Source organism: Strigops habroptila, chromosome 3, assembly GCF_004027225.2.
Source record: "Strigops habroptila isolate Jane chromosome 3, bStrHab1.2.pri, whole genome shotgun sequence".
Taxonomy (NCBI): domain Eukaryota; kingdom Metazoa; phylum Chordata; class Aves; order Psittaciformes; family Psittacidae; genus Strigops; species Strigops habroptila.
In genome coordinates this window covers 42,745,547-42,761,337 of record NC_044279.2, presented here as the reverse complement: position 1 = coordinate 42,761,337, position 15,791 = coordinate 42,745,547, and the positions used below count along the sequence as shown (strand labels likewise).

General features: G+C 38.0%; 1 protein-coding gene across 9 annotated transcripts in view; it reads left to right on the top strand.

Moving 5' to 3' along the window:
- Positions 1 to 15,791, top strand: part of PPFIA2 (PTPRF interacting protein alpha 2) — a 317,029-nt gene that overhangs the window by 271,160 nt on the left and 30,078 nt on the right. For all 9 annotated transcript variants that reach the window (XM_030479349.1, XM_030479347.1, XM_030479355.1 and 6 more), the window contains 4 exons: positions 2,620 to 2,649; positions 3,551 to 3,681; positions 7,194 to 7,348; positions 11,653 to 11,746. In XM_030479349.1, the coding sequence (XP_030335209.1) occupies positions 2,620 to 2,649; positions 3,551 to 3,681; positions 7,194 to 7,348; positions 11,653 to 11,746 (410 nt within the window). The remainder of the gene's footprint in view (positions 1 to 2,619; positions 2,650 to 3,550; positions 3,682 to 7,193; positions 7,349 to 11,652; positions 11,747 to 15,791) is intronic.

The following is a 15,791-nucleotide window of genomic DNA, read 5'->3' as shown; positions in this document are numbered from 1 at the left end:
AATTTTAGGTGTGATATTTCTGGTTTTAAATACTTACTATTTCACTGTATGAATAGCTCATCTCTCTAATTCTTTATTCACCTCTTCATCATACATATAGATAGAAAATTCCCTAGAATATGGACATTTGGGTGGTTTGCAGTTTTGTTATTGTGTTTTGGTCATTGCATGATTCACCAGGGGCATAATGGTCTGAGGACCAAGAGCTGTGGAACTAATAAGAAACAGAACTGATCATTGGAATTACTGTAATCAATTTATATGTAAAAATGTTTAGTAATGAAAAGCTCTGAAGTGATACAGTTATTACACAGTAGTTTGTGGGACTACTGCCAAGTTTAAACCTCCAGGAAATGTCTAGATGACATTAGAATCATCTACTACTTCATATATAGAATCATTTGGATATACTTCTATATTTGGTATACTCTTATATACTTGCAACATTTTGTATGTATTTTTCATTATGGTATATCAAATACTTGAAATAAGTGTTTTGTTTTCCAATAGTTCATTTCACTGATATATTTTAACATTACAAGCACACAAAACAGATACCAAGCCATCAAATTACCATGAAAAGCATTTTTAACATTACTGTACATTTGAGGACATATTCTGAAACGTCTGGTTTGATTTGAAAGGGGATTTGCAAAAAAAATTGCTTTTTGTCTTAGACAAAATTTAACAGTGCAACAGTCAAGTAAATGAAGGTAATATGCATTGACATATTCAAGACATAAACCTCTGATAAGAATGCAGATGCAGGATTCAGCGTTCAGCACAGGCTATGAACTATTTTGGAGCCTGGGTGAATTCATCCCTTTAAGCATTAGGATTGAATCAAAACAGCCCTCTCTGCTGATCTCTATGTACAGGGAGGAGAATAAGATACGTTTAATCCCATTTTTTATTTGGTATTTCTCTAATAATCATGATATCCCCAGTGTTCCCTTGTGGTCCATTCCTGGGGAGCAACATCAATGGTTCCCTTTGGAGCCTCTCAGCAGAGGGGAAATGAGCCTTGATCTCAATCATAAGGCAGAAATTAACTCTCCTAGCCAAGACGGCTGCAAAGAAGAACCGGGAATGGAGCCCGGCTGTTCATTCTGCTCAGCTGGGACTAGGGGCTTCTGTCTACCATTATTTAGCTAAGTACTCCCTTTTCCTGGGAAATGACAACTCCTTGTATCCAGCTCTAGCCCTCCCAGTTTAGGCAGGGTGTTTGCTGCCTTCTTGGGACTGCAGAGGGGAGGTCAGGGCTGGCAGCTGTGGCAGACTGCAGTACTGATTCTGTGCTGCCCCCAGTTCCCACTGCTGAACAGGAGAAATGAAAACATTGGTGGCACAGACCCACTTCACCAAAGCAGCACCTTCGCGAATATGCAGATTGGCTTCATTTCACCATCCAGTTAAACTAAGCAATCTGGCTACAGATAAATGGCAATGGTTAAACTGACCTTCCAGCAGACACCTGCACTGCCTGGTTGTCTTGATTTGGGCGCAGTAGCTTTGGGTCAGGTAGGTTCGTCAGATTCAAATATGAAATGACAGCATAGCCTCTGTTCTTCAGGTTGCCGTGGACTCACTGGCATCCAGCTCTAGCTGTGCTAACGCTCAAATGGGTATGTCTGTATAGCATAAGTTGCAGTTGAACTCTTGGCATGTCATAAACTGTAGAAGTAGCACCTGACTGTGCTCAGCAGCACAGCTCACAACTTTGCTCACCCTCATCAACCTTTTCAGGACACTTCTGCCCAGCACTGTTTCAGCAGGAGCTCAGTGTTGAGTATCTCCTCCTTATTGGCTGCGGACAGGCACTGACTGGCTATCAGACATCCTCTAAGTGGAAACTTTGTGTTGGTTAATGTTCTGTAGAAATTTGGTCTCTAGAGCACAAATTGCCTAATAATCCTGTAGGAGTTGGCTGGAGAAGCAGAAACCTAAGTTTACACAGCCCAGGTCCATGCAGTAAATATATCCTGCAGACTATCTTCAGCTTTAAATGAATGAGACATCTAACAAAAATAAAAATGAAAAGGGGGTCAAACAAGACACATTCTGGCAGCCTTCTACTTCCAAATAATGCTCCAGTGCAGAAGATGGGCGAATTTGTTTCCATTGACTGAAAATCCTAGTCACTTTGATGTGGGATAACTGGAGAGAAAAACGTCTTTTTCAAACATACTATTTTTTGATGACATTTTGTTTTTATACTTAGTGTGACACCAATACATTTGTAATATTAGATAAAATTAAAACAAAATAAATAAAAAAAAAAGAAATCTCTGTTGGGGGTAGTGGAAAGATTTATTTGAAAATTCCAAAAATAAAAAATGCTGTGATAAGCTTGCAATGTCCTATTCTTTGCTAAGCTTATGAAAATAAAAGAGATTGTAACTTTAGAAAAAATAACTGCTTTCCCAAAATGGCATGTTTGTCAGGGGTTATGTCATGACAGCAAGGATATAATTAGTATATAATATGGATGGTATTAATGAAACTTCTGCTTTCCACTTTTGAATGTGAGAAGAATGAATGTATGGCATGTTGTTTTGCTCAAACAAGATTTATTAATCATTCTTTTTTTGTTGTTGCTGCTTTTATTACCAACCTAAGCCAAGCGACCTAAGGAAACATCGGAGAAAGGTATGACACTAGAGGGGGTTTGTAAGTTTGGGAGAGCACATTTGTCATATTCCTCTGCTATTCAGATACCCTTGCCAGCCTCTGCATTCCCTCTGCTCTTTTTCGTTCAATTCCTTAACATAATCATTTTAATCCTACCTGGAAAGGCTTGCAGGTGTCACAGCTAAGTCACAGAATCAAGGCTCACCAGTGATACCTTGGAGTAGTAGCCTCTAGAGCACAAACTTAAAGGAACGTAGTTTAAAACTAACTAAATAAAAAGCGTGGATGCAAAAGAATTACCTTAAAATGTATTTTGACCATTCTTCTTGCTAGAGGAACCAGAGTGAGATTACTTGAAATCTTCTCAAGCAATATAAAATTGTTTACAGAATTGGCACTGACTATGGGATTTACCTTTGCATTAAAGGAGATAATATTAAAGTTAAATCATTACATGCTGTGATGAAATTCATTTTTGTCCATGCTTAGTTTCAAGCATTGTGACCATTCTGTTAATGAGCTATGGAGAGAATGGTCCTATTTATGTCTGTATTTACCTTCTCCCTTACATCCCTGAGAAACTTTGTTTACCCAAATAATCCTGTTTAATGAAGAGATATGCTCATGTCTAAGGTTATTTTTGTGTTTAGACCTTCACTAGATCAACCTGTTTGGCATAAAATGAATTAATTTCTTCTTCAAGTGTGATCTCTTTTCTTTCAAATACATACCTTAAGCTGCCATATTTAGACAATTGCTCTTTCCCAACAGCTTCTTTCAAAAATAAGAATCCTTACTATTTGCCAAAAAAATTGCACCTGAAACCGTGCATGCTCAGTTCACTTGACAAATTTGTGCAGCATATGTTGAAACTTTCTTGAAAAGCTAATCTGCTCTCAATGGAGTCTCTATCCCCCAGATCGCAGTAGTTGAAGAAGATGGCCGTGAAGATAAAGCCACAATCAAATGTGAAACTTCTCCTCCTCCAACACCCAGAGCTATCAGAATGACTCATACCCTTCCTTCTTCATACCACAATGATGCCAGAAGGTAAGATGTTTGTAATAGGAACTGGTACTTCACAGTTTTACCTGGTGTTATTCTTTTCAAATTATGTTGTTGCTTAACTATTCCAAAATGACTGATTTTTTCCTGCTTCTTCTTGGCAATTGTTTCCCCTTCCATGAGAGAGAAAGCCTTATCCTTTGTCTCTTGCATGACCCTGAGAACGTTTGTCAGTGCTAAAAGACAGAATCATAGAATCACAGAATGGTTGGGATTGGAAGGGTTCTCTGGAGAACATCCAGTCCAACTCCCCCTCCCCTGCCAAAGCAGTTTCACCTAAAGCAGGTTGCACAGGATCTTGTAGAGGCTCGTTTTGAATATCTTCAGAGAAGGAGGTTCCAAAACCTCTCTGGGCAGCCTGTTCCAGTGCTCTATCACCCCAAAAGTAAAGAAGTTTTTCCTCATATTCAGATAGAACTTCTTGTGTTTCAGTTAGTGCCCATTGCCCCTTATCCTGTTGCTGGACACCACCAGAGCAACCCCTGGGGAGCACCACCAGAAAGAGTCTGGCTCATCCTCTTGACACCCCCCCTTAAGATATTTTTATGAATTGATATGATCCCCTGTCTTGAACTGAGGAGTCCAGAAGTGGACACAGTACTCCAGATGCAGCCTCACCAGGGCTGAGTAGAGAGGGAGGATAACCTCCCATGACCTGCTGGCCACACTCTTCCTAATGCACCCCAGGACACCATTTTCCTTCTTTGCCACAAGGGCACATTGCTGGCTCATGGTCAACTTGTTCATCAGGACTCTCAGGTCTTTTTCCACAGAGCTGCTTTCCAGCAAGTCAACCCCTAACCTGTACTGGTGCATGAGTTTATTCCTCCCTAGGTGCAGGACCCTACACTTGCCTTTGTTGAACTTCCTTTCCGCCCAGCTCTCTAGCCTGGTCAGGTCACACTGAGTAGCAGCACAGACTTCTGGTGTATCAGCCACTGCCCCCGGCTTCATATCATCAGCAAACTTGCTGAGCCTACACTCTGTCCCTTCACCCAGGTCATTGATGAATAAATTGGACAAAACTGGACCCTATACTAACCGCTGGGGGGCACTGCTAGCTACTAGACAGTGTCGCTGATCTAGTTGGACAGACAACCCTCTGAACTCTGCATTTAGCCAGTTCTCAATCCACCTCACTGTTCCCTCATCTAAGCCATGCTTCCTGAGCTTACCTATGAGGACGTTACAGGAGAGAGTATCAAAAGCCTTGCTGAAGTCAGGGTAGACAACATCCGCTACTCTCCCCTTGTCTACCCAGCCAGCCATTCAATCATAGAAGGTTATCAGATCGGTCAAGTGTGATTTCCTCTTGGTGAATCCATGTTGACTACTCCTGATAACCTTCTTTTCTTCCATATGCTTAGAGAAGACATCCAGGATGAGCTGTTCCATCACCTATCCAAGAATGAAGGTGACTGGCCTGTAGTTTTCTGGATCCTCCTTCTTGCCCTCTTTGAAGACTGGAGTGACATTGGCTTTCCTTCAATCCTCAGGCACCTCTCCTGTTCTCCATGACCTTTCAAAGATGATGAAGAATGGCTTAGCAATAACATCTACCAGATCCTTCAGCACTCATGGGTGCATTCCATTAAGACCCATGAATTTGTGGTTGTCAGTTCTGCCTAAATGATCTTTAAACAGAATCTCATTGACCAAAGGAGTGTCTTCATTTCTCCAGACTTTCTCTGTTGTCTCCAGGGTCAGGGATTCCCGATGGCTGGCCTTAGCAGTAAAGCCTGAAGCAAAGAACACTTTCAGTAGCTCTGTCTTCTCTGTATCCTTAGTCATCAGGGCATCCATGTCATTCAGCAGGCCCACATTTTCCCTAGTCTTCATTTTGCTACTAACGTACTTGAACAAGCCCTTCTTGTTGTCCTTGACATCCCTTCAGTTTTAATTTCAAATGGGCTTTAGCCTTCCTTGTTGTATCCCTTCATACTCTGACAAAGTTCCTATATTCTTCCCAAGTAGTCTCTCCCTTTTTCCACGTTCTGTTAACTTTCTTCTTCTGTTTGAGTTTCGCCAGGAGCTCCTTGCTCATCCATGCAGGATGAGCTTGATCCTTGCTCATCTTGCCCCCTTTGCTTGATTTCTTACTCATAGAAATGCATCAATCTTGGAGGAGGTGATGCTTGAATATTAACCAGATCTCTTGGATCCCCCCTACCTTCCAGAGCCCTAACCCATGGGATTCCACAAAGTAGGTCCTTGAAGAGGCCAAAGTTAGCTCTCCTGAAGTCCAGGGTGCTTAGCACAATCCTGCTTACTGCCCTGCTCCTTCCACACAGGATCCTGAACTCCACAATCTCATGGCCACTGCAGCCAAGGCTGCCTGCAACCTTCACATCCCCAACCAGTCCTTCTTTGTTAGCATAAGGTCCAGTAACACATTGGCTCCTCCACCACCTGTGTCAAAAAGTTATCAATCATCAGTGCTTTGCAGGAACCTCCTGGACTGTGTGTCTTCAACTATGTTGTCTCTCCAGCAACTGTCAGGTTAAAGTCCCCCATGAGAACCAGGGCCGGTGATCATGAGGCTACTTCCAGCTGTCTTTAGAAGGACTCATTGACTTCTTCTTTCTGATCAAGTGGCCTGTAGTAAACACCCTCAACAATGTCACCCATGTTAGCCTGCCCCTTAATTCTTACCCTTAAGTTTTCGACTGGCTCTTCATCTGCCCCTAGGCAGACCTCAACACGTTCCAGTTGCTCTCACTTAAAGAGCAACTCCACCACCTTAACTTGCTGGCCTATCTTTCCTGAAAAGTACGTAGCCATCCATGACAGCATTCCAATCATGTGAGATATCCCACCATATCTCTGTAATTGCAATGATATCGTGGCCCTGCAAGTGCACACATCTCTCTGATTCTTCCTGTTTATTCCTCATGCTGCATGTGTTGGTTTACAGGCATTTCAGAGAGGTAATTGAGCATGTGGGTTTCCCAGGAGGGGTGCAAAAGGATCCATCAACCTTAGCCATACACACCCTTGAGGTGGTTGGCCTTCTGATTCTCATCTTAGGAGGCAGCTAAGGAACATTTGTCGCTGCTCTCGTTGGCCTGGCTTATTCCTCAGTTGCATGCAATGCTGTGAGCATTGCCACTTTGGACCCTGCCCATACATGCTGGATATTTCTTTTCTGAGGTACAGTTTCAATCGCTACTAGAAGAAGTGAAACTGCAAATCCTAGAAAGACAAACTGCAGGCTGATTCCTGTTTTCTTCATCAATTTTTCTTAGCAAATTAAAAATATTTATTTACTTTCAGCCTTTTTTTTCGAGTAAGATCCATTCAGACTGATGGACAAAAGGTGATCCTTTATTGCCCTACATGTTGCTAAATTGTTTAAAGATGATGTGCTTGTTTCACTTGTTGGGAGATCATTACCAAAGTATACGCAATTTGTTTGCAGAGCTGCTCAGAAAAAAGTAAAATCTTACCTGCAAATGTTGCCATGTTATCTATTCCATTTCTTTATTATCATTTTGTAGTAGCTTACCTGCTTCATTGGAGCAAGAAAGCATTGGTCTTGGCAGTGTCAATAGCAGCCAGGACTCCCTGCACAAAGCTCCCAAGAAGAAAGGAATCAAGTCTTCGATAGGACGCTTGTTCGGTAAAAAAGAGAAGGCTCGTCTTGGACAGCTCAGTAAGGAATTAGTGGTAACAAGCCAACATCACCATTTCACAGTCATTTTCCCATTTTTAATTTCACTGCTTCTCAGTTTCCAATTTGCTTATTTTTCTGTTTTGTCTGGCAGAACTTTTCCATTAAACTTCATTGCTATGAGTAGTTGTATTTGTCATGAGTTTGCTATAATGTAAATGAAAGGAGACTTCTGGCACAAATTGCTAGAGTCATCCTCTTCACTAAACCTACTTCTTCAGTAGCCTCTTGAATTAGGGTAGAAGTGCTAACAATGTATTCTCAAATAGCCAAATAAAGAGGAGGTGAGAAAGTAGTAAGTAATAAACTGCTATAAGCGATGTAGCTATGTGGTATGGAAGGTCCTTGCAAGTAAGTGTGGTTGCTTTTCAGATTTCAGTGTGTCGATAGATGCCTGCTAGTGCCTGTCACTGAATGTCCTCACCATACTCTTTCAACTAGCTATGCTGCTCATGGCAATGCTTTGTTTTCTTTCTACTGCTTCTCCCCTTTTCCCTTGCTAAGACCTTAGTCTAATTCATTTGTGGTAAAAATTTTCCTCTGTGATTTTCCATAGGAAAAACCACATCACATGCAAAATTAAAAAAAAAAAAAAAAGTCATAGCATAACTTTATTTAATTACCTTAGGTAGCATTAGCAATAGAAGGTGAAATGACAGTCTTCAGCAAAGGCTCATAGTCTGCATGTCCAGGTGGGCAAATACATCCTTAGCTGTGGTCTATCCTGCTAAGGTATCTGATCTAGCTAGATTAATATTAGTATGACTACACATGCCAACAAACCATCAAATTGGAATAGATGTGTCAGTAAAATAGAGATATTTGCTATTTCTTAGTTAGGAAGATGTTACATAATATGAATTTGTGAGGCACTAAATTTTTACTGCCATGGTGACCAAATAACACCTGTAAAAGGATTGTAAGGGTTTGTAATATGTAAACCTGAAGTTAAAAATATAAATTCATATTAAAACATGTCCTTATCACAATTAACAAACTCATCACTAAAATCATACAGAATAAAATAAGGTAACATTAAGGCCAAAGTATAAAAACTCAAATAACTGAGCATTCTCCATTTATACTCCAACTTTTCTCCTTTCTCCCTGAACTTCATGTTCTTGGGGGAAAAAAAAAAAAATCTAATCACAATTTAAATTCCTTTTTTTTCTCCACTATGGGAAGAATAAAACTGATTTATTCAATCTTTTTAATAGTGTAATGTATTTCGGAATCTATTAAATGAGTCTTTCAAATACACCTGTATGTCGCCATCTGCACTGATGGAGAATTTTATAACTTCATAGTGAATTATTAATTCACATTTACATTCCATAAAACCAATTTTATTGATACTGGTGGATTATGCATAATAATCTATGATTTCACAGTAACTCAGGAACACATGGGATAAAGGTGTAACAACATGCTGGTCTTCCCAGCAGTTCCTTGCAATGTGGAACAAAAATAAAGTAACAGGAGCAATGTAATCTGGTAGTAGACTAATCACCATGTGTAATAAGACGTATGTATAATTGGATAAAACTTATTTGTAATTCTCAACACTAGCTCATGAAATTGCAGAAAGATATTAGTGAAGATTTGCAATTAAATGAAACAGCAAAGATTTCAGTATAATTCACATTTTAATTAACCAAACCAGGTTTACAAGCATGTATAAAATTAACAGTAGAACTGTTAACTGAACAAAAAGTAGGTGCAAAATATTTTTAGAAATTGAAACGACATTGAGCAGCTGAATTATAGTTTTTCTTGTCTTAATATTTAAGATATCAAAAGAAAACCAAATATTGAGTGCCAATTTTCATTCAGTGGCTGTACTTTAAAGACCAAACAAAATTTAAAAAATATCAATCATTGCAGTACTTGGATCAATTCCATGACAGGTAAGCTATCTGTGCAGCTATATAATTAATGGTTCTATTTATAGTAAGTTACTATATCACAGAAATCAAGATAGTAAGCTCTATCATTACTGCACTGCAATATATTTGTATGGCTTTTACAACCTAAATTTATTATAGAACATCAATAAAGGAATCTCATTTAATTCCTTACTTAAATTAAACATTCTAATTTGATATAGATACATACTACTTATAGTTTTTAATATGAAAAACACCTTTTCTTCAATAGCTCATCAAATATTAAAGTAATAAATGTAATTTTGAGCTTCAGAAACTTTAATTTGTTTTCTTATATATATATATTTGCACATGCACACAATTATGCTTAAAGAGCACTTTAAAAGTTCATGTCAATGCAGAGGATATTAGGGATCCCAGTAATATTATACAGTGTAAGTACACATCATATTTCCATAACTAATTCTATAATATCTCTAAAATCACGTATAATATATGGTCGTATTTAAGAAGCAATACTTTAAGCTCCAGAGTTTTATCACGAACTTCAATAGAGCCAGCTTATCACCCAAAAGATTTCCTTGCTCTGCATTCCCTGCAGAGCTCTGAAATGATTAATTTTCCACTGCTAAACTTGCCAAAGTGTCATTATTTTATAATTTGCTACTTTTATCACCTCTGTCAAACCATTCATGTTCAATTTCATGCCTTAGGAGATCTTTCTGAGAATCAAGATTCAAGATTTTTAGATTCTTCAAGATTTCTTTAATTATGGGAAGAGGGAAAAGGAATATTACAGGGACCATGGGTGTCTTCTTTTTCTTTCTTTATTTATTTGTTTGATTGTAAACTTTTCCACTTGGGGAATACCACACTAGACACATATTCTTCCCAGATTACATTTTAAATAAAGTAATCCTTAAAAAAAACCCAATACATTGCTGGATTTTTCAGCCCTGCCCAGGCAAGCTGATCTGTATGGTGTGTGCAAAGGTCAGCTTGTTGGGAAAGATTTATTAACGCCATACTGTGAGCTGCTCTCCCAGAAAGATGTGCAATTTGCTAAATTAAGAACTTACTCAAGAGTCAGCAAGAAACATTTTGTGAGATATTCTGTAAGATTTTGGAAGACGGAGTAAAACAAAGTATAATGTTCATGTTTTCTGCATTTGTGATTGGAGGCATCGTTCTCATCGTGAGAGTTGTGGAAGTAGTGTCCTCTTTAATAAAGAAAAATTCTGTCTAGATGAGCAGGAGTCTTACAACTACACCAGCTTTGAAAGGATAGCTTAAACCCAGGCTTTTCTAAGTTAATGTCATAAACAGAATGCAGCAATAGGTTTTGTTCTTACTTGCATGTAAAAGTGACTTGTAAAAGGCTGAGATGCTATTTCACTATATGACATTTATGCATTATTTTATGGTTAAAATAGAAATATTTTAATTCATACTGTGCTTTCCAAATTATGCCAGCATGCACTTCTACAATTTTTCACTATCGATTAGCTGAGAAATAAGAAGTTGCCATTGTCAAATGGAGTCAAGCACCAACAGTTACATCTTGACTTCCTTCTTGTGCTGGTTACATGCCTTCTGAATAGCAGCACAGGAGGAAAATAGCCTTCAAAGAAGTGCTCCAGCCCCAGTCTGCACACATACCTGTGCAAATGAGAGGACAGCATGGAGCCAGACTGTAGTGACAGCATAAGCAGATCCCTTCTTCCTTGAATCCAGGCAGCGATAAAAAAGTCAGATCATCTTTCTGCTTCTGCACTGGGAAAGTTGTGTTAGTGGATCTATTGTATGATCCATGCTCACAATACAGTAGCAGTCGTGTCCTTAGTTTATAGTATGATCTTATTGGTCTGGGTGTCCTTGTTTACTGCAAGATTTCCTTGTTGCCCTATGCAAGTTATTCAAGTTCCCATGCCTTTGACAGGAATTAGGTGCCCATGAGACACATCCAGGAAGGCCTAGGAGGCTTTTTACTTCTTTTGAGAAGGCCCTTTCATTTGTACGTTTCCCAACTAAGATTAAAAAATGGTGAGCGCTTACTTAGGACCATGAGATTGATCTTCAGGAAGCAAGGAAAAACAGGCAAAGTAGGTAAAGGTGCTCTTCTCATAAATTTCTGCTAAACACCAGGAGGAGGAAACAGTCTTTCCCTCTACTTCCACTCTTTTCCACATAGCGAATGCTTGCCAGAATTTACTTCTGTAGGTGATAGATGTTGTCCGCAAACACCAGATATCATGGAACACCAGATATCATGGTTTAAGGAAACAAACATAGATGATAGTGACGAGTGGGAGGGAGATTGAAGTGTTGAGGCTGGGAAAAACTGGGAAAGAACTAGGGGAAAATATGATGGGCCTTGTTTTGTTTTGTTTTGTTTTCCAGGAGGCTACATGGAAACAGAGGCAGCAACTCAGGAATCTCTGGGATTAGGCAAACTTGGAACCCAAGCAGAAAAGGACCGAAGACTAAAGAAAAAGTGAGTACTTTTTTCATGTGAGTTTCATTGGCTCAAACTTGATTCAAACGTGAAGTTTTGTGTTGTTTTTACACACATGTGTAATGAGAAGCAAGACCATCCACTACAGCAGTTTAGTACTTGGCACTTTTTTTTCCAGTTTTAAAGCTGCCTATAAATTGTAGGGAAAACTATTCAGTCTGTCAGTTGTACAGTGTTGTTTTGTCTGTGAAAGAGTGTAGGTTTATGAGAAAGAGACAGTTTCTATTTCATATTGTCATGAATTCCTTTTGCCTTACGTGCAATTCTTTAAAAACAGGCAGGCATTTAATGACTCACTACATAGATTATTTTCAGAAGGTAAAGAAAGATTTTTTGCATTATCTATTGAACACATGATTATTTCTGTCTATAGAAGTCAAAGGCTCCCCATAAATCACGTAATAATTTAACACTGTCTTTGGTGCCCCTTCTTGTAAAACCAGTACACTGACTCACAGCAGCTGTCAGCAGATATGGAGAGCTATTAAAATAAAGCTACAAACACAAAAGAACCCTCTTGGCAGCATCACAGTTCCAGTGTAATTAGAGGGTGTCAAAAAAAAAAGATGGTACTTAAAAGTGACTGCAAATTCGTTCTGTAAACAAACAGGTTTATTTTTCATCTATAACCATTAACTTTAGTGCTATTATTTGGATTCTGAAAGCCTCATTTTTCAAATTTGCAGAGATTTCAAGTTTGTTTCAGTCTTTCAATGTTCCTTTGCAAAGTCTCAAGAGAATTTGCAATTCTAATCCAAAGAATCTGGGGATACTCTTTCAGTTTCTCTTTAAATTTATATGTAGAGTATTTTTAATCACTACTTTCATATAAAGCTCCTATGAAATACAATTCTAAGTGTAAATATCCATGTAATGTAAAAATGTGTTCCATTTAAATCAGCCTCAATTTAGCAATTAAAGATAGAGAAGCAGTCATTGTGCTAGCTGAGAGAGATGTTTTAAATTCAATTAAGAAACTCACAATAACATTCACAGGGATATTAGTTGATGAGTTTTGTCCCTGTATTTCTTATCTATACATTTCTATCAGTCATTAATCATTTAGAAACATATGGATGGAAAGATTATATTACTGTGCTTTTTCGCTAAACCTAGAAAACATTTCTGATACTGTCATTACCATTCCTAAAGAATATAAGTGAATTTTCAGCAGCCTATTTTTTGAAGTCCCTATTTATCTTCCAGCTCTGAGGACTGAAGGTACCACAGTATTGAAATCCCTTTGAAGGGACAAATGTGTTCACTTTGTTCATTTTCTCATATGTTCGTTCTTTAAACTGGATAAAATAACTTGACTTGACACACACTACTGCATACCTGACATGACTACTCAATATATGAGAGTGCCTACCAAGTTTTGGGTCTGGAAATAGTAGGCATATAAGTATTTTGTTATTATACTTATGTCTAATCTCACACAAACAGACTTTTCCATGCTTTCTGCTTTTCAAGTCTTTCCTTTTTTCTCCTGTGTCTGTGTGTCCTTGGTTCTTTATGAATTAGATATAACCAAAATGTTCTCTGCTGGAAGGAAAGTAATCTTTCCTTTATGAATATGACTATTCATCTAGTCTGAACTGTATACTATTTATCCTAAGTATATGTTATATGCCTATGTCATGAAAATTTTTAATTTTTTTCCTGTTCCTTTAGATTTGTCTGTCTCATAGTTTCTCACTTTGGAATCCTTACAACTGCTTTTAAGATTACTCCTAATTTACTATCAGAGAAAGGTTAACATGAGAATTGATGTTTTATATATATATTACATAGTTGTACAGGATATGTAATATGGGAAATATGTAACATTTTGTGTTAGAGATATACACAAGGATCTACTGAATTATGATAGTGATCAGGGAGCTAAACAATCAATAGGATATAAAAGAATTAACAAACCATTGTAAAAAATGCAATCTTGTATTTACATGTCTTGCCTCAGAAAGTATTAAGTTTAAACAGTCCAGAAAGTCACTTAAATGAAAAGTTTGTCTCAGTAGGTCAGATTCATTTCTGCCAACACTTATAAGCACAATGCATAACTCCCTCTGGAAGCTGAGCCTTAATAGTAGCTGCAAGATTATTGATCTGGGTAATGCAGATGAGAATGTTACGCTGTGTAACAACAAGGATGATATTAATGTGTATGAGGTCTTCATAAGAGGTAATAACAGAAGTCTGAGAATAATTTTCTGTCTTATGATGTAGCAGTAAGATTTAAGTCCAAGCATTTGATTCCATTTTACTGATAAACAAAACTGCCCTATAAACCCTGCAGCAACAGCAAGCTCAGTTGCTGGAACAGAGAGAGCAGAGTACTTCACCTTGTAAGAATTTCTACTGCTAATTTTAGATTAGGACATGAAACCCCAAGAAAGCCAGATACACTAAACGAATGAAGCATAGGCTAAAGCAGGAAGGCACTCCTTTGTATTACATTTTAGGTCTGGGTGATCTTTCCTTATGCAGCCAATTCCTTTCTCTCTTAAACCAGCAGTAATACCACACACTGAACTTGAGATTCTCTCTTACACGTCAGTCAAGTGAAATGGCTTTCGGCACTGTTAACAGCTCAGTGAACTCTTTCAGTTCAATAGTAGTTCTGGTGCAGGAAAGCAAGGAGCCTCCCCTTGACATGAAACCAGAGGTCTGATTCATCACTGTGATCAACACGAGTTCTGTGAGCAGTACTTCACCAGTTTGCAATTAGCTTTGAGTTAGTAAATTAAATTTGAATAGAAGTTAGATGGATTCCTTAAAATGTTATCCATTTCTTTCACTTGGATCAATCTCTTAAGTTAAAAATACCTTAAAATGGTAAATTTCTAATTTTGTATTTTCTAATGTATTCTCATCAGTAATTCAGCAAGGATGCCCCTACCGCAGGGATGAAGCAGCATGATGTTTCAAATTGTCAGCTGCTGCAGCCAATAGGTACTAATGGTCCACTAGGTGCCCTGGCCACCTGCTCCCCGAGTAGTCAGCATGTGCATTGACTGTTCTCTGCCCTCACGAAGTTGCAAACACACTGCAGCATGTGGTAGTATTTTAGCACAATTTACAGGCATAGAATAGATTACTGAATAATACATTTAATTCAGAAAAGTTTCATGAGAGAATATGGTAATCCTGGAGACCAATTCTCTCTCTGGTGATTATAGTGTCATTAACTTAAATTTCAACGTTTTCCTGCTTCTTGCTTAGAAAATGCTATTTAGATGTAAAATTTCTTTCAGTTTCAATTGACTGCTTAGGCATCATTAAAATGTAATTAACAGTTTGCCTCAGTGATATGCTAGACATTTATAAACCTTAAACAAGAGTCTCTATTCATCCAACGTTTGGTTATTCCAGTAGATTTATTAGGAATGAGTCTTTCTCCTAAGGCATCAAAAAGAAATTAAGGAAGCTGTAGAAAATTTTTAAATTAGACCCAACATATTCCTAAAATAATCTGAAAAGATAAATTTAAGTTGCCTGACTCACCCATAGATCTTCACTCTCAAACATTAAGCAGCTCTAGTTAATATTAGAACTTTTTAAGTCTTACTATTTGTAAATTGAGCATGCAGGTATAGAAAACAAAAAAATGAATGTCAGGGGTATTTAGAGCATTTAGGATGTTATGCCATCATTTGGTGAACATAAGTGATGTTGTGGTGTGGCAAAAAATAACAATCGAATTTTTGTTATTTAAAGTAGCCTTTATATTCCACTTGGCTTGTTCTATACAAAATATTTTGTATATAATGTCTTCTGCCTTTTGTCTGACTCTCAGAGCTTGTTTGCCTAATGAGTAATTTCTTCAGGAAAACTCATGGTTTAGGACTAAAAGTATTAATGGCACTGATACCCTATAGGTCACCATTACTTTTCATCCCCCTGATGATTCAAATAATCAGCACTCATCTAAATCATAAATTTTATTTCATTAAGGTATACTGTCCAGAAGACACCCATCACTGAAATGAAAAATGGAGCTTTTCTCTTTATATTATTTGTT